This window comes from Choloepus didactylus, chromosome 3 (assembly GCF_015220235.1).
Source record: "Choloepus didactylus isolate mChoDid1 chromosome 3, mChoDid1.pri, whole genome shotgun sequence".
Classification (NCBI taxonomy): Eukaryota; Metazoa; Chordata; class Mammalia; order Pilosa; family Megalonychidae; genus Choloepus; species Choloepus didactylus.
Genome location: NC_051309.1, coordinates 42,410,523 through 42,431,990, shown reverse-complemented (window position 1 = coordinate 42,431,990; position 21,468 = coordinate 42,410,523). Strand labels below are relative to the sequence as shown.

Genomic DNA, 21,468 nt, shown 5'->3' with positions numbered 1-21,468 from the left:
CTGCACCTCAAAGGAATTTCTCAAAAAGGTAAAGAGGCAGCCAACTCAATGGGAAAAAATTTTTGGAAACCATGTATCTGACAAAAGACTGATATCTTGCATATACAAAGAAATCCTACAACTCAATGACAATAGTACAGACAGCCCAATTATAAAATGGGCAAAAGATATGAAAAGACAGTTCTCTGAAGAGGAAATACAAATGGCCAAGAAACACATGAAAAAATGTTCAGCTTCACTAGCTATTAGAGAGATGCAAATTAAGACCACAATGAGATACCATCTAACACCTGTTAGAATGGCTGCCATTAAACAAACAGGAAACTACAAATGCTGGAGGGGATGTGGAGAAATTGGAACACTTATTCATTGTTGGTGGGACTGTATAATGGTTCAGCCACTCTGGAAGTCAGTCTGGCAGTTCCTTAGAAAACTAGATATAGAGCTACCATTCGATCCAGCGATTGCAATTCTCGGTATATACCCGGAAGATCGGAAAGCAGTGACACGAACAGATATCTGAACGCCAATGTTCATAGCAGCATTATTCACAATTGCCAAGAGATGGAAACAACCCAAATGTCCTTCAACAGATGAGTGGATAAATAAAATGTGGTATATACACACGATGGAATACTACGCGGCAGTAAGAAGGAACGATCTGGTGAAACATATGACAACATGGATGAACCTTGAAGACATAATGCTGAGCGAAATAAGCCAGGCACAAAAAGAGAAATATTATATGCTACCACTAATGTGAACTTTGAAAAATGTAAAACAAATGGGTTATAATGTAGAATGTAGGGGAACTAGCAGTAGAGAGCAATTAAGGAAGGGGGAACAATAATCCAAGAAGAACAGATAAGCTATTTAACGTTCTGGGGATGCCCAGAAATGACTATGGTCTGTTAATTTCTGATGGATGTGGTAGGAACAAGTTCACTGAAATGTTGCTATATTATGTAACTTTCTTGGGGTAAAGTAGGAACATGTTGGAAGTTAAGCAGTTATCGTAGGTTAGTTGTCTTTTTCTTACTCCCTTGTTATGGTCTCTTTGAAATGTTCTTTTATTGTATGTTTGTTTTCTTTTTAACTTTTTTTTTCATACAGTTGATTTAAAAAAGAAGGGAAAGTTAAAAAAAAAAAAAAAAAAGAAAAAAGACAAACAAGGAAAAAAAAAAAAAAAAGATGTAGTGCCCCCTTGAGGAGCCTGTGGAGAATGCAGGGGTATTCGCCTACCCCACCTCCATGGTTGCTAACATGACCACAGACATACGGGACTGGTGGTTTGATGGGTTGAGCCCTCTACCATAAGTTTTACCCTTGGGAAGATGGTTGCTGCAAAGGAGAGGCTAGGCCTCCCTATATTTGTGCCTAAGAGTCTCCTCCTGAATGCCTCTTTGTTGCTCAGATGTGGCCCTCTCTCTCTGGCTAAGCCAACTTGAAAGGTGAAATCACTGCCCTCCCCCCTACGTGGGACCAGACACCCAGGGGAGTGAATCTCCCTGGCAACGTGGAATATGACTCCCAGAGAGGAATGTAGACCCAGCATCGTGGGATGGAGAACATCTTCTTGACCAAAAGGGGGATGTGAAAGGAAATGAAATAAGCTTCAGTGGCAGAGAGATTCCAAAAGGAGCCGAGAGGTCACTCTGGTGGGCACTCTTACGCACACTTTAGACAACCTTTTTTAGGTTCTAAAGAATTGGGGTAGCTGGTGGTGGATACCTGAAACTATTAAACTACAACCCAGAACCCATGAATCTCGAAGACAGTTGTATAAAAATGTAGCTTATGAGGGGTGACAATGGGATTGGGAATGCCATAAGGACCAAACTCCACTTTGTCTAGTTTATGGATGGATGTGTAGAAAAGTAGGGGAAGGAAACAAACAGACAAAGGTACCCAGTGTTCTTTTTTACTTCAATTGCTCTTTTTCACTCTAATTATTATTCTTGTTATCTTTGTGTGTGTGCTAATGAAGGTGTCAGGGATTGATTTAGGTGATGAATGTACAACTATGTAATGGTACTGTAAACAATCGAAAGTACAATTTGTTTTGTATGACTGCGTGGTATGTGAATATATCTCAATAAAATGATGATTTAAAAAAAAAAAAAAACAAAACAAAACAAAACAAAAAACAAACAAACAAAAAAAAAACCAGAATTGTCTATAGACATTAGATATTTTACAATATAGGCATCTAAAAACTTCCTCTATTAGTTGTAGTAGAAAGCCATGATTCAGAGTCAAAAGATGTATTTGAATACTGGTACTAGGAAATTCCTTCTTCAGGTCAATACTATCATACAATACAAACATCCCACCAGAGTGTTGGGGGGAATAAAACGAATAAATGGGGGATACTGTATGTAAAGGTAGCAAACCACTATACAACTGATGCTTACTATTGCCATTCTTAGACTGCATTTCTCTACCTTGGACAGCATCATGGTCTTGGTTTCACAGAGCTTCTGAACAAGTAATCAGTGTAAAACCACTTCGTAGGGTCTGAAGTAATCATATCAAATATAAAGATTCAATATTCAAACTCTTAAGACTTTCTAAATCATTCCAGTGATGTTATACTATTATGCAAAAAGCAAATGCTAATTATAAGTAAACTGGTCATAGTTTCAATCTGTGATAACTGTTTCATCACAGTACATCTTTTTTCATAAATGATATGTAACAATGATGTATATGTAACAGTAGTTTTAAAGGTCTTCTGGAAGTTCTCATGCTTAACTATGTTGTTACTAGCAAGCTCTTATAAAGATGTTTTATTATTACATCATAGCAAGCAGTTATTTATGGCAAGAAAGAGGAAAATCTAAAACTAAGTGAAATATTATAATTAAATACATAAACCTATTAACATTTTTCTTAACAGAAAGAGGTAGGGTACATCCAATGAAGCCTGGGCATTTTGGCTTCACCTGTTACCAACCAGAATTGTATTTTCAAGATTCCCATGATCTTGAAGGTCTTGTCTGCTTAAGTTTTAGACAGCTTTTGTTCTTCTTTTGGCCACTAGATTTTTCAGGAAAAATTCACCTATTAAAGAAAAATTAAAATGCATTCATATCAATGTTAAGTAAATAACAATAAGATCACTATTTCAGAATCATACTTCAGTGTTTCCCAGTCATTTTCAGCTTCTTCACTAACATATTTTAAAGACTTTTGTATTTATTGGAGCTTCTCTCTTCTCAAATTCTAATGGCAATATTTTTCTAACCTTTGTATCTTTGACCCATTTCCCTAACAATAATGATTAGTCATTGTTCTTTTTATTAAAATTCTTATTACTACAGTCTCTACTATTATTCTTTCTAGTAACCCAATATAATAAAAGGTGACCCTATTTTATCTTACGGTCTGCTTCTGTACATTCATTCCACTTTATGTGTATTATCTTACTTCTCACCACTGACAACGTATTGCTGTTGGCAAAATTCATTTTGGAGAGCAATTTGTTACGTTATTAGCCCGGATCTGATGTTTATAAAACAGACCTCACTGCAATTGAGCAGACTCATCTGATGGAACCTCTTTAAGCTTATTTGCCTCTAAGGAAGCAAGAGCTCTTCATTTATAATGGACTTCCCCCCAACCTTCTAAGTTGTGCATGTGCAATAAGTTAGCTGCTTAGATAAGTTATGGAGGGTAATCTTAATGTTATGGGAATGCTCAGGAATGACTTGTGGTTTGTTAAATTTTTGGGGGGGGTATGGTAGGAACATATTGGAAGCAATGTAGTTACTTTAGGTTATTTGTTTTCCTCATTCCTTTGTTTGGTTATGGTTTCTTAATTTTCTTGGGGTATTGTAGTAACGTGTTAGAAGCAATGTAGTTATTTTAGGTTATTTGTTTTTCTTATTCCTTTGTTTTGGTTTTGTTTAAAATGTTTTCCTATTGTTCGTTTTTTAATTTTTTGATAAATAAAAAAAATAGCTGCTTAGAAGGCACATTAACTTTTTCAGGTCTTTAGGGTTCCATTTAGTCTATCGTTGTTACAGCACAGCTTACTGTTTATCAGTAGAGCTTGGCACTGGAGGCCTAATTTTATGAGTCTGATTAAGATCTCTTTGTCATCTTAGATATAAAAGTAGAATTATGATAACTGTATCTGTACACAATCACCAAGAATCCCAAGGCTCATAACCCAGCCAAGTAATAAAGGGAGTAATCCATGCTGCTCCACACCTCTTCTAAATCTGGTAGGAAAAGAACCAACATTATCAGACCTAATCTGTCATTTGAGCCTCAAGTTCTAAGTACCAAAATTTGATTTTTTACTGGCAATCTTAAAAGTATTAAAAAGTGCACAATTTAATTCCTTGTAAATGTTAGCAATTTTCCTTAAAATAAATAAAAACTCCTTTCAAATGATATTACTCTATTCTAATCAGTCTAGAAGCTAACATTGGTTCTATCCTTTATATATTTTTAAGCTTGCCAGCAGCAGTGCTTGAAAAAGAATAAATCCCTTATCATTATTGGTTTCCAAAGGTGCCATACCCTGAATCAAATTATTGGGTTTTATTAGCAAGATAAACTATTAGTTCATTAACATGTCGAGTTTCTTTAGAGGAATATATTGAATATTACAAATATTGAATATTAATTTTTATAAGTAGAATTTATACCTAATTTAAACATACATGTGATCCAGACCTGAAGTATAAAAGTCATTTAAAAGATCATTAATAATAATAACACATATTTTAGACACATCTAGAAATAACTAGTTTGTCCATTCTTCAAAAATTAAAGTTCCAACTGACAAGGAAACATCATGAACATTTTTTGGATTAAATTCAGTCTTCAGATATGTTCTCACGGACCTTCTGATGATCATTATCACATGACTTTTTATTCCTTAGAAAATACTCTTATTTTCATAAATCAGCTCAAGCTACTGACCAAAAATAACAGCTGAAATTCCAAAGGAGAAAATTTCCATAGAAAAATAATCTTATGGATTTTTTCCTGCTGCCTTGGGGGTGGGGTGGGGGTGAACAAAGAAATAAAGAGAGCAAGCATCAAGTGCCATCAAGTAGATACTTCTTAGGATTTAAACTGATCCAAAATTGGGATTTTGAAGATGCAGCCAAGTGCATCATTTTCAAATGAATATACATTTTTCAGAAAACTGTATTGTATGCTTGACTGATATTTATCGTTTCTGAATAACTTACTACTGAAATTCACTCATGGAATAAACTGATACTTCTGCTTTCGTCACTGTAGCTGAGCTATTTACAGGGAGATTTTTCATTTAAGAAATAAACTAGGTTTAAAGAAAAACTTAATATAATCCCCACAGAGCAAAGCTCCTACGAATGCCCCATAAAAAAACTCATCAAACAAAAGACAACCACAGCTGTTAAAATTTGCCTTTGGTTTGCTGATTTGGTATACAACCTAACATGGAAACTTATGGCCTAAGTCCAACTATCCCCTGAAGTCTAACTTACCTGCTTTATATGAGGAACGCACCAGAGGGCCACTTGCCGTATAATGAAAGCCAAGTTCATTTCCTACTTTTTCCCAGTATTTGAACTTTTCAGGAGTAACGTATTCTTCAACCTATATTTAAAGATTTACTTCTGATCAGATTCTAGAATTCCCCTAAATCATTTTGATTCAACAGAAAATCTATGTCCATTTAATCAGGATGGTTTCACTTTATAATTTATCAAGATTCCTCAGGTTTTCCTCCTTCTCCCCCTCCTCACTGACTACCTGTCTACCGGTTACTTGCTGGCAACTCTATGAATACAATTATAGGGAACTGGAGAGGAGGGGGAACATATCAATTTTCTACTATGTTAGCTATTCCAAAGGAAGGAGAAAGAAGATTAAATTATCTATAGAGGTATTCTTCCTTCATTGACTAACAGGTATAATCAAGAATTAGTCATGCCTATAAGACTGTTGCTTTCTCATCTTGTATCTGCTGCTTGGCAAGGTGTCTTCCACATGGCTACTACTCAACAAAAGTTTCTAGAAAGAATGAATAAATTTCCAATACAGAAAAAGTAACACTGTCTTCTGTTTATCACTTTACTTCTGGCTCTCTAAAACAAATTACAGGATCACTAAATGTCAATGAGTGAAATTTCCCAACTTTTATATTCTTTTCCTGAAGGTTGCTTGAGTAATATAATTTGGCAGGGCAGCAAAGAAGTACCAGTGTATTTGCTTTCTACTGATGAGAAAAAAACTTAGATACATACATGGAACATTATACTAAAACTAACAGATTCTTAATTTTACCTATGGACAACAGATGTTTAATTCAAATTCAAATTATCCATAAGCACTTGGTAATACAAGAGAGCTGTACCTTAAGGTGGCGCTTTGTTGGCTGCATATATTGTCCTAAAGTCAAACAGTCCACATCTGCCTCACGAAGTGCTATAAGAATAAAAGCATATTACATAAGATGTTGTTTTTTTTTTTCATTTCTAAATTTTAATGTCTTCATTAGAAATACAACAATCTTTTCTTTGGAGAAAAGATCCCAATTTTCCACTTTTTTCCTTCATTATATTCCCCACTTCTCATGTTTCTATCATTAACATTTGCAACACAGTTTTAAAAATATCCAGTTTTTTCTCTGTCCACTTGCAGGTGTGTGCTTCTCTTCATATATGAACCAAAACGTTGTCTACAAACGAAAAGTCACTTCCCGTTCAAAAATGAATTAAGTAACAGTAACCTTTTAAATTTGTATGTCTCTTAAATTTGTGTGTCTTTTCTGTGCCATTATGAAGAATTGGCCTTTAAATTCCGAGTAGTGTTATCCTATGAGGCGCAGTTCACAAAGGTGGCCTGCAGGATCTCTGTGACTCCTTTTTATCAACATAAGATGTTTTTATATTAAAATTGTAGACCTGAGCATAATTTTCCTGAGTATTATAAGTGTGAACTTTATGCTCTTTTATAATCCTGATGCTGCAGAGTAAGACTAGACCTATTCACTGACAGGCATTTATGTGTCAAGTACCATGCAAAGGATTGAAAACAGGAGATTAAGACTTAAGACATGGGGCTGATAGACATAAAGACAAACATCTCTAATACTACGGAATAAATTCTAAAATAAGTGTAGATGGTGGTTTGGAGTAGGAGCCTGTTAGGGAGAAAAGGTGAGTAGAACAGCATATGCCAAGGCCTGAAAAGCCCATATTATAAACCAAACATGCTGTATTTGGCTTTTACTAAACATATAAGATATACTCGGGGGGATGTGTTTTGACTCTGTCATATCAGAATCTTTCTAACAATAAACTGTATGCATTGTGGTAAAGCACAACCTATAATTACTTCTTGAACTTACTATTCTTTGAAACAATAAATAATTACAGGTAGGTCAAAGACCCTGAGGTCTTTATTATTTACATAAAAATTTCAAAATTTTAGAAACCCCTGGATCACAAAGCATGTGAGCCATGGGACTGAAGTTCAGCAAAGTCTAATGTGCACATTATGTTCTTCCTCAAATGCCTGTATTTAGTCTTATTTATCTTTGAATTGTCAGTGCCTGCCAGAGTGCCTGGAATCTGTCTGGCTCTCAAAAACTGTCCAATGACCGAATAACAAAGGTGAATGAAATCATATTTTCACTTGATAATAGAGTGAGGAATAATAAAACAGGATACAAATTTCGTATCTTGAGTTCCATGTAAATCATACAATGAAGTTCTAAAAAAAAAAAAAAAACCTTCCTTTTGTTTATGTTGCTGTTTACAGCCACCTACTGTACTTTGTTCTCACTGGCACTTGCAATGAGACTATGAAGGAAGCAAAAATTTAACAGGAACTTAAAGAGGGATTCCTCTTACTACTTAAATTAAATGGGAAAGATTCTGCAATTTTTAATTTCTTTACCTTTCATTGTTGCATATACTTGCTCATCATTCTCACCTAAACCCAACATTATAGATGTTTTAGAAATAACATCAGGCTGAACCTCCTTGGCATGTTTCAGCACACGTAGAGACTGGTCAAAATTGGCCCTGGGATCACGAACTTTCCTTGAAAACAACAGGGCTGTTGTCAACACAAATAAGTTCAACCAAGTATACAGTTATTCAGGCAAACTGAAAGACCAGAAAAGTACATTCTGAACATCATATGGTACAATGGTAGCATTCATGCAAAAAATGTCTAACTATTAATTTAGGGAAGAACACAAGCTATTTCTACTTTTAAGTCCTCTCAAACCTGGGGCAGAGAATAGACTGGAAGAAACCACTTTAGTTTATGAATTATTCACTGAGTAATGGGAATTCAGAGGCCAAAAACAAAAGATTATAAGGGGATGTCAAGAAAGGAGGGAAAAAGAATGGAAGCATGAAAGATCTCAATACTGAACAAAGAAAAACTGTTTAACCTGAACCCATATTTTGGAGGTCTGAAACTTTCATGTTCATTTCTTTTTTAAAGACTAAGCTGCCCTCTGCTGGTAAGCATGAAACACTGACAAGTCTTTAGTAAAGAAATGCACAGTTCTGGAATTTTCACTGGAAAGGATAATGTTTCTTAAGTGAAACCAGTGAAATTGATAGCTATTGGTGGTGGTATCATAAGATATGATAGGGTTGGAACAGGCTGTGTGTGACTTCAACAGCAGCCAACCCACCATGGCTTAAATAGCAATAGAGCTTAAAGCCCAGAAAGTAGCTAAATTGGAGTTGCAGGGCAGCTTTGTATAATGTATTTGGTTTAGTTTGTTTGTTTGTTTTCTTTTAAATCACAAGGAAGAGAGGAAACAAATTTATGAATTTTAAAATAACCACAAAACTAAAACAAAAACCCCCACAAAACTAACAATCCAAAAAGTACTTTTAAAAACTCTTAAAAAAAGGTAGCATTTACTTTTTTCTTCACTGAATCTAAGTTATCCTCTTGAATGTTTATGATTTAGTAAAAAATGCTGGTTATTGTTTACTATAACTTCTTTCAAGTTCTATGACACAGAATAGTACATATAAGTTAATAAAAATCACTGCCAAATCTTTATTAAAATTAAAGAAAATGAACAATGTCCAAAATTAATCTCTCCTAAAAGTTAAAATAATTTTCATTTTCACAAAATTTGAACATAGCCATATATCTGAAAACTGTTTGTAATTATTCCTAACTACTAACAACATTTACGAAGAGTAGGGAAGCAGTGTCTACTTTTTAAAAGAGATCTAAAGTACATCTGAATAATACCAGTTTTCCTCTGCATCACTTACTGAATCTATTAGTGCCTTATGTATTTTTAAATATCTTTTCTTTAGGATTAAAATTGAAGCAAATGTTCTTGCATGATTTTTTCTTTTTGATAACTATACTTTGAAAAAATATTCATCACTTAACCTATTTTTAAAAAATGCTCATTGTGTGTGTACCCAAACATACATAGACATACATAAAGACACACAAACACAGACGTATAAATATATACACTAAGATATTAGTAACAGATAATACCAGGTAAAAATATGGATGATGTTTATGTTCTTTTTGCCAGTTATATATATATATATATTTTTTTAATAGGCACACAGTGCTTTGTTTAAAAAAGAAGGAAGAGAGATCACTTAAAAAAAGTCAACTGCAAAGTACTCCCATGATAAAAATGAAAAAAAAAACATAGCAGATTCTGAGGCTCCTAATTTTCCAACATTACTCTATACATGTAATCACCTCTGGAACTCTGGAACTGTTTCTACATTATGTGCATACACATCTAATCCCGACAGAGCAACTTTCTCTACTGCTTTAAAATCTCCTCGGAAATCAGGGGTGAGGCATTCCACAAGAATTTTTGGATTTCTAAAACAGGAAGAAACATAAGTATCAAACTGAGGAAAAGAATTGATACAACTATGGTTCAAAATAGAAATTACCAGTAATCATTCAGTATCAGTTTCAACATAGTAGTCTTTAGTATCTTGCCAAGAAAAGTATAAACACACAATGTATTTGAAATGTTATATAAAAAAAGGAGCATCACATAATATGTACATATGTGTACATGTATGCTAATAATGATTAGAAATTGAGATTATACAGACTTTTAGACCATATTTGTGTAGGATTTCAAAAAACAGTTTAAAGGAATTAAAATATTAAATATTAAAACATTAAATATAAAATAGCAATTTTTTTACTCTTTGGAAAGTAAATTGGGACATTGTTTATGTGAATACAAAAATTATTTCATTGCTTTAACTTTGATTTTTTTTTAGATGGCTTTTGATTTCACTTTATTATATTTTTAAAGTTATTTTTCCACTGTTAAAGTGTGTTCATTATAGAAAATGTTGAAAATACAGGGGAAAAAAAATTACCCATCAACCCACTAAAGCCAAGACTGTTTTTTTTAAACAGTTTTATTTGCACCCTATACAATGCACATCCTATTAACTTTGATTTTTTAAAAATTCATGAAAAAGTGCCCTCATCCCTTCTTCTAAGCAAATATTTCACAAGTGCTATGAGTTTTAAAAATTGTTTTTCTGGGTTGCTGAGTCACCAACTTTATTTAAATGAAGTTCAAGCTAAATATTAATTGTCGTATTTATACTCCTACTACAAATCATTATAATATGAAATGGGCCACTGAGCTGTTGTTCCCTTTGACATCAGCAGAAATGACTGGGAGAGGTGACAATTTTTTTCACAGATCCAATGGCAAAGTTTCTAGAGGTATTTCTGGAGAGAATAGATGCAGGAAAAACCACATACACACCCTCTCATGAATATAAGAGAAGTGGAAAGAACACATCCCATAATGAGACCCATTAGTGGTTTGTGAAATCAACTTAGTAAGTCTCAAACAGAACTGTTTAATGAACCAATAAAAATAAAACAGAAAATATTGGGAAATCATTAGAAAAACATCCACTAAGTGTGCTAGGTGCTAGACTAGCACTGAACTGCTGGAAATCAGCATAACTCTTTTTTTATGCTTTTTTAAACAACTGGGATCTGAATATTAATAAAAATGTGGGTCATGGGTAAAATTCCAAGGATAAATCTATATCAGAGCCTATATATATTCTGACAATGTGGGAATTTATCTTATTCTAACTACTTCCAGATGATGATTTATTTAAAATCAGTGCTAAGACTGCAGTTTCATACTTCTTTTGAAAAGTACTTAAAATTTAGACTAATACTCAAATGTGAAGGAGGGATTCTATGGACTTAAGGTCCATAATAAGTTCATGCCTCTGAACCCCTAAAATTTTGTACCTCTATATACATACTTTTTCTTGAGAAACAGCCACATAAATACTAACAGATTATCCAAGGAATCTGTAACCCTAAAAAGAGTTAATAATCATTGCTTTAAGATAAAGACCCTAAATAAATGGAAGTTATATGGGGCAAAAAAGGTCCAACTTTAAATTACAAAAGAAAATGCAAAAGTAAGTACCTTTCCTTTAAGCATGACACAGTCTTTGCAAAGTGCTCAGCTCCCCCATCAGGCATATCTAGAAACAAAAAAATCCATGGTTCAAGATGATGTCACAGCTTAGTAAGAGCCAATTTCTTGAAGTGGACATGAAGACACACTAACCATCTCGATCCACAGACGTCAGGACAACATAATCCAGACCCCACTCTGCAATTGCCCTTGCAGTATTGTAAGGCTCATTGGCATCCAGTGGAGGGGGATTTCTTGCAGTTTTAACAGAACAAAACCTACAACCTCTTGTACATGTGTCACCCATTAACTAGAAAAGAAATGTTACAATTTAAATAAAATGGACAGATGACCCTCAAGAACATGTTTAGAAAATAAACCAAGTTGCAAAGAATGTGTAGTTTCATTCTGTTTATAAAAAGTTTGAAACACTCCAAACCGAATAATATGTAGTTAGGCAATACAAATACATGTAATAAAGCTATAAAGAAAAGGAAACAAACTAGGAATCAGTGCCAAGAGAAGGGAATGGGATCAGGAAGTAACACAGAGGGGATTCAAAGATAATGCTAATCTTCTCAAACTGCAGGGCAGTATCTGGGTGTCCATTGTATTGTTATTCTTTATAACTTACACATAGTTTACAAACTTTCTTTTGTATCTCTTCTAAGCAATAAAATGATTTTAAAAGAAACAAAAAACACAGTTGTTTAATAGATCAATGTGCAGGTTTCTGTTGGAGCTAAACTGAAGGCACAACTCCTTCCTGTTAAACAGATGAAACAGAAAAAAAATAGTATTTCCAAAAATTAATAGAAGAGATGTCTCAAAGAAGCACATGATTAACTCTCAGGTAGCTGACAAAACCAATAATAGATTCATTCAGAGAAGGGTGAGATTACAATAGGCTGGATAATTGTCAGTTTTTTTCCTCATCACTCCAGGATATTAATATTTATGATTAAATTATATACACATACTGATTTCAATCTATATAAGGTCCATTAAAGCTTATTTTAATGCTTACCTTTTAGGTTAAAACATGTTACAGAAGTTCTAATGTTTTCTTTCCTGACTCTAACAGATTATTGACAATGTTAAATGCACCAAAGTTGAGGGGCCCATAGAAACCAAAGGGCTGCCCCCGATTTCACTAAATGCCCATGTAGTGAAAAATCTGATCAGATTCATAATTCACATTTTTGGTAGGAAGACATAAAATATTCCCTTTTGGTTTCTAGACTAAATTTTCAGTGTCTGAGGCTGGCCTTACCATGATTGTGGCTGTGGCTGTGGCATGTTCCCCACCTCCCCAACACTCTCCGATATTGGGACATCGAGCTTCCTCACACACCTATGAGCAAAAGGGAACTGAACACAATCAGGTTGAAAACAGTCACCAATTGAACAACAACAAGGATTATAGACATTTTAAACTGCCCTTTATTACAATATATGAAGAAATTCACTATTCAAAAAATGCTGTTCAACAACCAAGCCATAGGTCTATTAGTTCATTTAATTAAAATCTAGTGATGAATGCACAACTATATGATGACACAGTGAACAACTGATCGTACACTTCAGATAACTGTAGGGTATACGAATTTATCTCAATAAAATTGCATTTAAAAAAAAAATCTGCATGTGCAAAGAAAAAGGTCTGGAAGTCTAAAAGGTATTAAAGAGCCTAAAGTGCCATGGTTAACATTTGGGATTGTGTACGTGACATACTTTCACATTTAATATTATATACTTTCCAACAAGTATGTAATTCATTTGTAATGTAAAATAATCAAACAAACCAAAATCCTTGTTCCTCAAGTTGCAAGAAAAAAATATTTTTTTTCTATTACATGAGCAGTTAAGACATACAACTACTACTATCTTTCATTTCTCTTTTGAAGGGAAACTTATTTTAAATGTATTCCAATTGCTGATAGTAATGCATCAATAAAGTTTTTTTTATTTACTTCCTCTGATTTGTTATGTATTTAATATTGATTTTTAAGTAATAGATGTAGAAATAGCATTTGGATAAAGGAATATTTGACACTTACTGTATGGAGATTTAAATTTCGCAATGTATTTTTCAGCTTATTATAATTTTTCCCCATGGGAATCTCTGTCTTTAACCATGGAGGTAGTCTTAACCTGAGGAAAACCAAGCATAAGTATCTATTAGCAAATATACTCCCAAATAATCAAATAGTTTTGATATCACTTTGCTCTATTACAATTTCTAGCTAAGATATTCCCCCACAATCCTGGATTAACTCATAATTTTGTCTATAGGAGTAAGGGAATCAAATTTAGGCTTTCTCAAACTGAAAATGGAGTCTAACAGGGTACTATGTTTATATCTACCTTTTGCAAAGGCAGAGAGTTACACCATTCTAATAAAAGAATGAGAAGTTTTTAACATCTCATTCCCCAATGGATAATACTGCCCCAAAGTACTATATTTATTCAGAGTAAGGCAAGACCCCAACTATATGCTCTCTACACTCTACACTCTACATTTTAAAATGACTATTAAATGGGAAAAAAAAACTAAAATTTGGAGTAAAGATTATCTATTCTCAAATTCCCCTCAACTTTTGCCAATTCGTGATCTAGACGTTGTTGGATAAGGTATCTCACCAAACGTTTTGCCTTAGGCATGAAATTCCCTCGCCACTCTTTTGAATTAAGGTAAGATATTCATAGAATGTAACATTTAAATTGGGAGAATCAAGAAGTTGGATCACCATCACCAAGTAACAATAAAAAATTTAACCAAAGTCTACACAGATTAGTAGCAAAGTGATAACTGATTCTGAAGAAATTAGATACAGGCCAGAAAATAGGAGGTGGTAGTGGAAGATGGTTAAGACTCCTGGAATAGGTCTTCGGAAGCTTGAAGAAAAGCTGTGAAAGGGAACAGAAAAGAAAAGAACTCCAACAACTTCACCTACTTCCTTGTTCTATTTAGGTTCTATCAGCGCTTTTTTCTAGTGCTTTTAGCTAAATTTAACAACACTCTGGAGTTTGATTATATCTGGAAATAACACATGATGAAGGAAGGACATTACAAGTATCTCAAAATTTCAATTACCTTTCTCCTTTCTGGCGTTTTAAGTTTCCTTTATATTCAACCCAGGTGCTCTTGTCTGCAAGATCACCAGATACAAAATCTTGAAGGTCTGGACCATTCCGTAAAAATTCCTTTTTTTCTTCTGGCAAGGAACTCAATGCTCTGACTGGACTGCATAAATACCTTCCAAATACCTAGAGAGAGAGTTCATTATATTACCTAATTTATTTACTGGGGACTGGAATAATTTCATTTTAACCCATTAGTATCTAAAGGGAAAGTAAAGCTAGAGAACTGATTCAGAAGTAACATCAAAATATTTAAAGGTTCTAATTGTGTAGGAGCTTGGAATCTAAGGAGAAACCAAACTTAAAGATGAATAGGAGTTAACTGGTTTTTTTTGTTAGATTTAGAAAAGATTTGGAAACCTTTGGAACTGGTTAACATGTCACTCTCATGTACCTCACTTAGGTACTAAAAGGCTGTCTTCCCACAAGTTTAACCTGCAATAACTGGGGAAGTTGCCATAGGAATTTTCTATTCCTGACTTCAGTAAGGACATGTAGATGTTAATCTGCAATAGATCTCTCTGCTTTGGGCTTTCCATAGCATAAGTCTTAAACATAAAGGACATGCCCAGTTATTCAGAGAACTGGAAGGAGGAAAACTAAATCGAATGTCATTTTTATTTTCCAGTTTACATTGATTCTGTATTTGAACATCACAGTCAATATGTGTTGAGCATATAGCCATGGTATTTTGCCTCTAGATCTAAATTCAGACGTGCACAAGATAGCCAAAACGTTATTAACTTCAGGAGTCAGCACATGTAACTCGAGGTAACCTTCAATAATTCAGAGTTCCTGTTAGGTTGCGGCACAACTGCTACTATTCGTGTCCCTGTCTCCTGCCAAAGCCTAAAGAACCGGTTTGTACCATCAGTCTACACTAGTGTCTGGTACACAGTGAGAGCCGAATAATAAGTAGTAATTTGGAGTGCCGCAGTGCCTTACTAACTATAGGGTACAAAGCACCTAAGTCCTCAGTGCCGAGCCAGACAACGTTAAACCAACCAGAACCAGAGACACTACCTCACAGAGTTGTCCGGAGAATTAAATGAGTAAGTATATGAAAAATGTTTGGAATAGTGTCTGGCACAAAGTGAACGCTAGTAAGTAGTGGCCTTCATTATTGGCACTCCTAGAGTTTGAAGGGATGAATGCACTCCACCCAACGCCCGCAACCTACTCGCCCCGCCGCTCACCCGGGGCCCCAATGTGCGGGCGACGCCTCCGCAACGTAGAGACATCTTCTCTTTTGACCTAGCAGGGTCGAGGGATCGAGGGATCAATGTTTCCCGGGAAAGTATGGATTAAGAGACCATCGCTCACTTTACATCACGGTTCTCGGATCACCACGACCCACGGCACATGAGCTGCTCCGCGATTGGGTGCTTTAGCCTTAGCGGCGTCGCGCTCTCATGACGCAATACGCAGGGCCCTTCCGCGCTACAAGAACGTGATGACGAAACACGTTCTCTCTTTGCCGCATCTACTGCGAGGTGAGTACGATTCCACCTTTGCTGGGCTTCGGGAATCTGAAGTCATCGGCACCGGGAAAGGAGGGTTCGCGGGTCAGGCGCGCGGAGCCCTTACTCTGGTTGTTCCCCGGCGCAGCGAGCGCGGTATTGACCTGGTCCTGCCAGGATTCGGGGCCTATCCTGGGCTTTTAGGCCTACTCCCGCCTCTCGGGCTTTCCGGGATGGCGTGGCCAGGATGGGGCTCCCAGGGCAGCGAAAGTGGCTTCGGCTGACGTTCGTCGGCCGGGGCTCCATAACAGCGACTTAGGGGCTGCTTATTCCAGGCAAGGACACACGGGGGGCAGCTCTCGGGCGTAGGTAGTTTTGCTATATCCTTCCCGGGTTTTTGCCAGGACGTCTCTTGTAGAAGTGGAACTTTGCGGGGTGATTTGGTCGAGAACGCCCTACGTCGACCTTCTCACCTCGAGTGTTTGTGTTTCAGAATGAAGACCATTCTCAGCAACCAGACTGTCGACATTCCAGAAAATGGTACGAGACTCATGTTTTCTCTTTTTGTTTTTTGCGTCTTTACTAGATGTCCTGTACCTTGTTCTGTGGCTTTACTAATATGTTCTCTCTCCTAGTCGACGTCACGCTGAAGGGACGCACAGTTATTGTGAAGGGCCCCCGAGGAACCCTGCGGAGAGACTTCAATCATATCAATGTCGAGCTCAGTTTACTTGGGAAGAAAAAGAAGAGGGTGAGATTGGAAGATGGTGATTTATAATAGCATGAAATTTGGTTGCTTTAGAAATTACAGAATTCGAATTGTAATATTTTAACTTGAAGGTTTGGTGTTTAGAATAGTAGCTGGTTTTGTTGCTTAGGGAAATTGGAAAATCGAATTCTGAATAGAGCGGATTTTGGAGCTCAACTGATTGTTAACAGTGGCAGATTTTAATAGCATTCCAAGTTAGGTGTAACTGATACATTCTTCTCAGTTGATCTGTAAAGATCTTAGGGATGGTACAGTGGATCTTTTAAAATCTGATAGATTCTAGAAGTGAAGTTTGTTGCAACTTACACAACAATCATTGTTTTTGGTTAGTGATTCTCTTGTGAAATTGTGTACCTGTGATGTAGTATACTGATTAAAAACGTTAAATATTGAGGGTTCTAAAGTGTTTTTTCTATTGCAGCTTCGGGTTGACAAATGGTGGGGAAATAGAAAAGAGCTGGCTACAGTTCGCACTATCTGTAGTCATGTACAGAACATGATCAAGGGTGTTACACTGGTAAGCATATTGACCACACTTGTTTTGGGAGGGGAGGTTTCTCAGTTGTAATATAGCAGGCTGTAAGCTCTAGAATTTGGAAAACAGTGGTCATGGAAAATGTGTTATTTAATAGGCATCCTTGGGTCTTTAGCATTGAATAATAAATGTGGTTAGAGACCAGATGAATGAAATCTAAAAACAAAAACAGAGCAGTGGTGTTTTGTTTCTTCACATAAACTTAACGACTTTTGTAGAAAATCAGTAACTATAGTTGCATTATGTAGGATATGCTCTGATAACTTGTTAGTATGCCTCACCACCTGGGTTCCTTGGAGGAATAGAAAAGATGGATATAACTTGTAACTGAACTACTGCCCATTTCCCCAAATGCATAGCTGATGTGGCTACTCTCTTTCCAAGGACCCCACCATCTTTTAATATAAAGTTCCTGCTGCTGCCTTGGCTGAAATGCTTTACTTTACCTTGCTAAATAGAGGCATCCTTTAGAACAGTCCAGGCTTTACTTCCCTTCTAAGGTGCACCTGATAATGACATCCTGTACCTACCTTCATTATAAACCTTTCAGATCATGTTTCTTCCCTATCTTGCTTCCAAACTAAGTTCCTTGGAGAGCAGGAGAGGAGGCAGGGGGTCCTGTCTTACTTGCCTTGATATACTGTCTGGCATACCTTAATAACTAGGTAAATGTTCATTCATTGTTAAAGGTCAGGAGCTCTGAGGGTTTCCATTAAAAGAAGCTAGCATTGTTTGCAGTGGGCATAAGCGGTAGTAAAATAAATTCTTCTTTAAAGCACTTTACACTCTTCAATGAAGGGAGACACTGAAGTACATGTGTGTATAAAATGTAAGGCTTGAGACAAGTGTCAGTTATAAATACCTGATGAGCGCTATGTGAGGACTGTCAGTCCTTGAAAGTTTATCATGAGTGTATTGTAAACATCGTACAAATTTTTGAAGCTGAATTTATTAACCTTACAGGGCTTCCGTTACAAGATGAGGTCTGTGTATGCTCACTTCCCCATCAACGTTGTTATTCAGGAGAGTGGATCTCTGGTTGAAATCCGAAATTTCTTGGGTGAAAAATATATCCGCAGGGTTCGGATGAGGCCAGGTATGTGCATATCATATCCTCAGATATGATACAGAAATTTGTCCTTTATAATTGTGAAGGCTAGTTGTTTGGGTTGCCTATGAGTAAGACCAGAATATTTCATGAGTTTTTTTAATGCTTCATGAGGGTGAGTGGTAAGTAAGGATTTGTCTTTACCCGTTGTGGTTCCTGGAGGGTTATACATTGGAGTAATTTGCAGGGCATGGTAGTTGTATTCAATTAGATTTGCAAATTGAAATCCTAAAAGCGGCAGTTAATAGTGTGGACTGCCCATATCAAATCTCAACTCAGTTGGAAATACCTCATGATTACACTGGCCTGAAATGTTATAAAATTTTAAAGCCTAGTACTCTGGGTGCTTTTTGATGCCATTGAGATGGATATTATGTAATAACTAGATGTAATCAGTGACATTTAATGAAAACCTTTATGTAAAAAACTTACAGGGATACTAAATATATACCGTAGAAATAAGAAAGATGGTCATTTCTTACATGAAATTTTAAATGGAATAGATGAGTGCTCCTGGGGTTTATGTATTTTTATACAGGTATTTTTGTGTTGAAACATGTCCTCCCTCCTTTGCAGGTGTTGCCTGTTCAGTATCTCAAGCCCAGAAAGATGAGTTAATTCTTGAAGGAAATGACATTGAACTTGTATCAAATTCAGGTTGGTATGTTTACTATGAAATGTTACTAATTGAATATGCCTATTAAATTTTGTCTAATGCAAGGTATTTTCATTTCATTTGACTAGTCTTTTAATTGTGGAAATTAAATTAAAAACTAGCCCAAAAGATAATGCTCAAATGTTAAATATAGCGTAAATGTAACTAGCTATCACCTTAGCACTGGGGCCATTTTAAATGACAAGATAACCAACAAAAGGCATGAATATGTGAAAAATATGGCATTAAATAGACTGTAGAAAGAGCACTTCATTGTGGAAACTCAGCTGGGAAAGTGCACTTTGGGTGGCTCATTTTCTGCCACTGTACGTGTTTGCAAATGACAGCAAAAGCACTGAGTATTGCTTTTGGTGTTACAGATAAATTATAGTGTGTAGGCAGATCTTCAGATGATGAGTAACTATACTTCCTGAGGTGGGTTTGCCTGATGTAGTAATTGCTTTCTTTTTTTACTTCTGTAGCTGCTTTGATTCAGCAAGCAACAACAGTTAAAAACAAGGATATAAGAAAATTTTTGGATGGTATCTATGTCTCTGAAAAAGGAACAGTTCAGCAGGCTGATGAATAAGATCTTAAGAGGTAGGTTCTTGAAGTGTCCATAAGTTACATCATTGTTTAGTCACAGTCTTGATTTACGGAGACTGGAATTGTAATGGCAGGGCATAGAGTGTTGAATTCTGGAATGCAGTAAATTTGGCAGCGTAAGCAGTAGAATTGACATGCAACAACTAGTTAATCAGTCAAACAAAATTTTGTATGTTTTAGGTTATTTAGAAAAGAACTTTACTGGGCAAGGATGTTGATGATTGAGATTTACATACATTTTCATTTCTTTCTACAGTTGTGCAGCAATGGAAACAACAAGATGCCAGACCTATTTGTGATTTTAAAGATGCAATAAAATTCATCTGTTAATTTCAGGCTTTTTTTTTTTAATTATTATTTTAAAAACATTCTCTGTTGTAACTAGGACTTAATGGGTGACATGGCTTGGATTTGGTTCTTGTGGATGATATTTCAGACAAGGAATAGTATAGTACCGGTGACAGGTGACACGAGAGTGCTTATTATCATATCTGGAACTGGGAGATGCTAACGGTGTCTGTAATTTTGCTGAACCATGAATTTTTTTTTTTTTTTTTTTTTTTTTAATAGAAATCTAATTACACTGAATTCCAGGCTAGAATTTCAGGCATTTTGGGAGAACCTTAGCATTGTATTTATGATTAGATGTTCATCTTTAACTACAGAAATTTCCTATTATTATATTTATTTTTTTGTTATCTAAGTGGAACCAAAAATGTATTTATAACTGGCAGTTTTTAAGTATTAATTCCATTGTCAATGATTTAGGTAAACCTAGGAAGAATAAGTGTTGCCTCTTGGATAATTTTTTTTTTATCTTCATTTTATTGAGATATATTCACATACCACGCAGTCATACAAAACAAATCGTACATTCGATTGTTCACAGTACCATTACATAGTTGTACATTCACCTAAATCAGTCCCTGACACCTTCATTAGCACACACCCAAAAATAACAAGAATAATAATTAAAGTGAAAAAGAGCAATTGAAGTAAAAAAGAACTCTGGGTACCTTTGTCTGTTCGTTTGTTTCCTTCCCCTATTTTTCTGCTCATCCATCCATAAACTAGACAAAGTGGAGTGTGGTCCTTATGGCTTTCCCAATCCCATTGTCACCCCTCATAAGCTACATTTTTATACAGTTGTCTTCGAGATTCATGGGTTTGGGTAATTTTTAAGATTTTATTTTGATATTGAGAATGTGCCCCCACTTTTCATTTGTCTAATTTAATTTTGTATAGGGATTTTGGTAGAAGCAATAATAAAACAGAATCTCAGATAAATATTAATATCTGAATGTTTGGTTTCCCAGTAATTCTACATTCATTAAAATTTTTATTGTAGCTATATAGGTTGCTTTAACATTTTCTATGTCATAATTTCTGGGCATTAAGCACAAGTTGTTGGTAAAAAGTTCTAGATAGTCTCTAGATAGATCTTCTCGAATTCTTTTATCTTATTTTCATCTCATTTTACGAAATAACCCAATGTGATCTTTTTAGTCTATTTTGTAGGCAGAGATCTTTCTGATACTGAAGGACCTCATATAGATGTATCCATCAGACTTTTTGCCTAACGCTGTGCAGGTAGTATATAAATGTGCAGATGCAGGGTAATAGAGGTCTTACTCCTCGATATAAAATACTCAACCAAATGGTCCTGACAAATAAGAAACCCAGAAGGATGAACCATGAATTTTTAATACCTGAGTCACTTGTTTATATCAGAACTTTCAATGAGA

The 21,468-nt window shown here is 35.4% G+C and overlaps 2 protein-coding genes across 4 annotated transcripts; one reads left to right on the top strand and one right to left on the bottom strand.

Annotated features, from left to right (window-relative positions):
• Window positions 1-2,172: 2,172 nt before the first annotated feature.
• LIAS (lipoic acid synthetase) lies at window positions 2,173-15,965 on the bottom strand. Of its 3 annotated transcripts, none has more exons than XM_037829615.1 (11): window positions 15,914-15,965; window positions 14,544-14,716; window positions 13,507-13,600; window positions 12,720-12,800; window positions 11,600-11,756; window positions 11,456-11,513; window positions 9,718-9,846; window positions 7,909-8,054; window positions 6,362-6,432; window positions 5,490-5,601; window positions 2,173-3,063 (listed from the first exon to the last, which is right to left on the bottom strand). In XM_037829615.1, exons 3-11 carry the CDS (start codon window positions 13,561-13,563, stop codon window positions 3,011-3,013), a joined length of 864 nt encoding a protein of 287 aa, XP_037685543.1. In that variant the 5' UTR covers window positions 13,564-13,600; window positions 14,544-14,716; window positions 15,914-15,965; the 3' UTR covers window positions 2,173-3,010. The 3 variants fall into 3 exon arrangements, with proteins under 3 accessions (XP_037685543.1, XP_037685542.1, XP_037685544.1); XM_037829614.1 differs by having other exon boundaries at window positions 15,787-15,958; XM_037829616.1 differs by lacking the exons at window positions 2,173-3,063; window positions 5,490-5,601; window positions 6,362-6,432; ... (2 more) ...; window positions 11,456-11,513; window positions 11,600-11,756 and having other exon boundaries at window positions 12,716-12,817; window positions 15,787-15,958.
• Window positions 15,966-16,004: 39 nt separating this feature from the next.
• RPL9 (ribosomal protein L9) lies at window positions 16,005-20,137 on the top strand. Its single transcript, XM_037829617.1, has 8 exons — window positions 16,005-16,083; window positions 16,544-16,590; window positions 16,686-16,801; window positions 17,241-17,336; window positions 18,318-18,450; window positions 19,039-19,119; window positions 19,600-19,717; window positions 19,980-20,137. The coding sequence occupies exons 2-7, from the start codon at window positions 16,545-16,547 to the stop codon at window positions 19,704-19,706; spliced, it is 579 nt and encodes a 192-aa protein (XP_037685545.1). The 5' UTR covers window positions 16,005-16,083; window position 16,544; the 3' UTR covers window positions 19,707-19,717; window positions 19,980-20,137.
• The last annotated feature ends 1,331 nt before the right edge of the window (window positions 20,138-21,468 follow it).

What these genes read in the sequence shown, in the direction of transcription:
- LIAS (XM_037829614.1), bottom strand. Translation starts at nt 15,831, where the DNA reads ATGTCTCTACGTTGCGGAGGCGTCGCCCGCACATTGGGGCCCCGG. An exon ending in AAACGCCAGAAAGGAGAAAG is followed by an intron (nt 13,601 to 14,543) that starts GTAATTGAAATT and finishes GGTTTTCCTCAG; the next exon opens with GTTAAGACTACCTCCATGGT. An exon ending in GTGTCATGCTTAAAGGAAAG is followed by an intron (nt 9,847 to 11,455) that starts GTACTTACTTTT and finishes TTCCTGTTTTAG; the next exon opens with AAATCCAAAAATTCTTGTGG.
- RPL9 (XM_037829617.1), top strand. Translation starts at nt 16,545, where the DNA reads ATGAAGACCATTCTCAGCAACCAGACTGTCGACATTCCAGAAAATG. An exon ending in TGTCGACATTCCAGAAAATG is followed by an intron (nt 16,591 to 16,685) that starts GTACGAGACTCA and finishes TCTCTCTCCTAG; the next exon opens with TCGACGTCACGCTGAAGGGA. An exon ending in TGAACTTGTATCAAATTCAG is followed by an intron (nt 19,120 to 19,599) that starts GTTGGTATGTTT and finishes TTACTTCTGTAG; the next exon opens with CTGCTTTGATTCAGCAAGCA.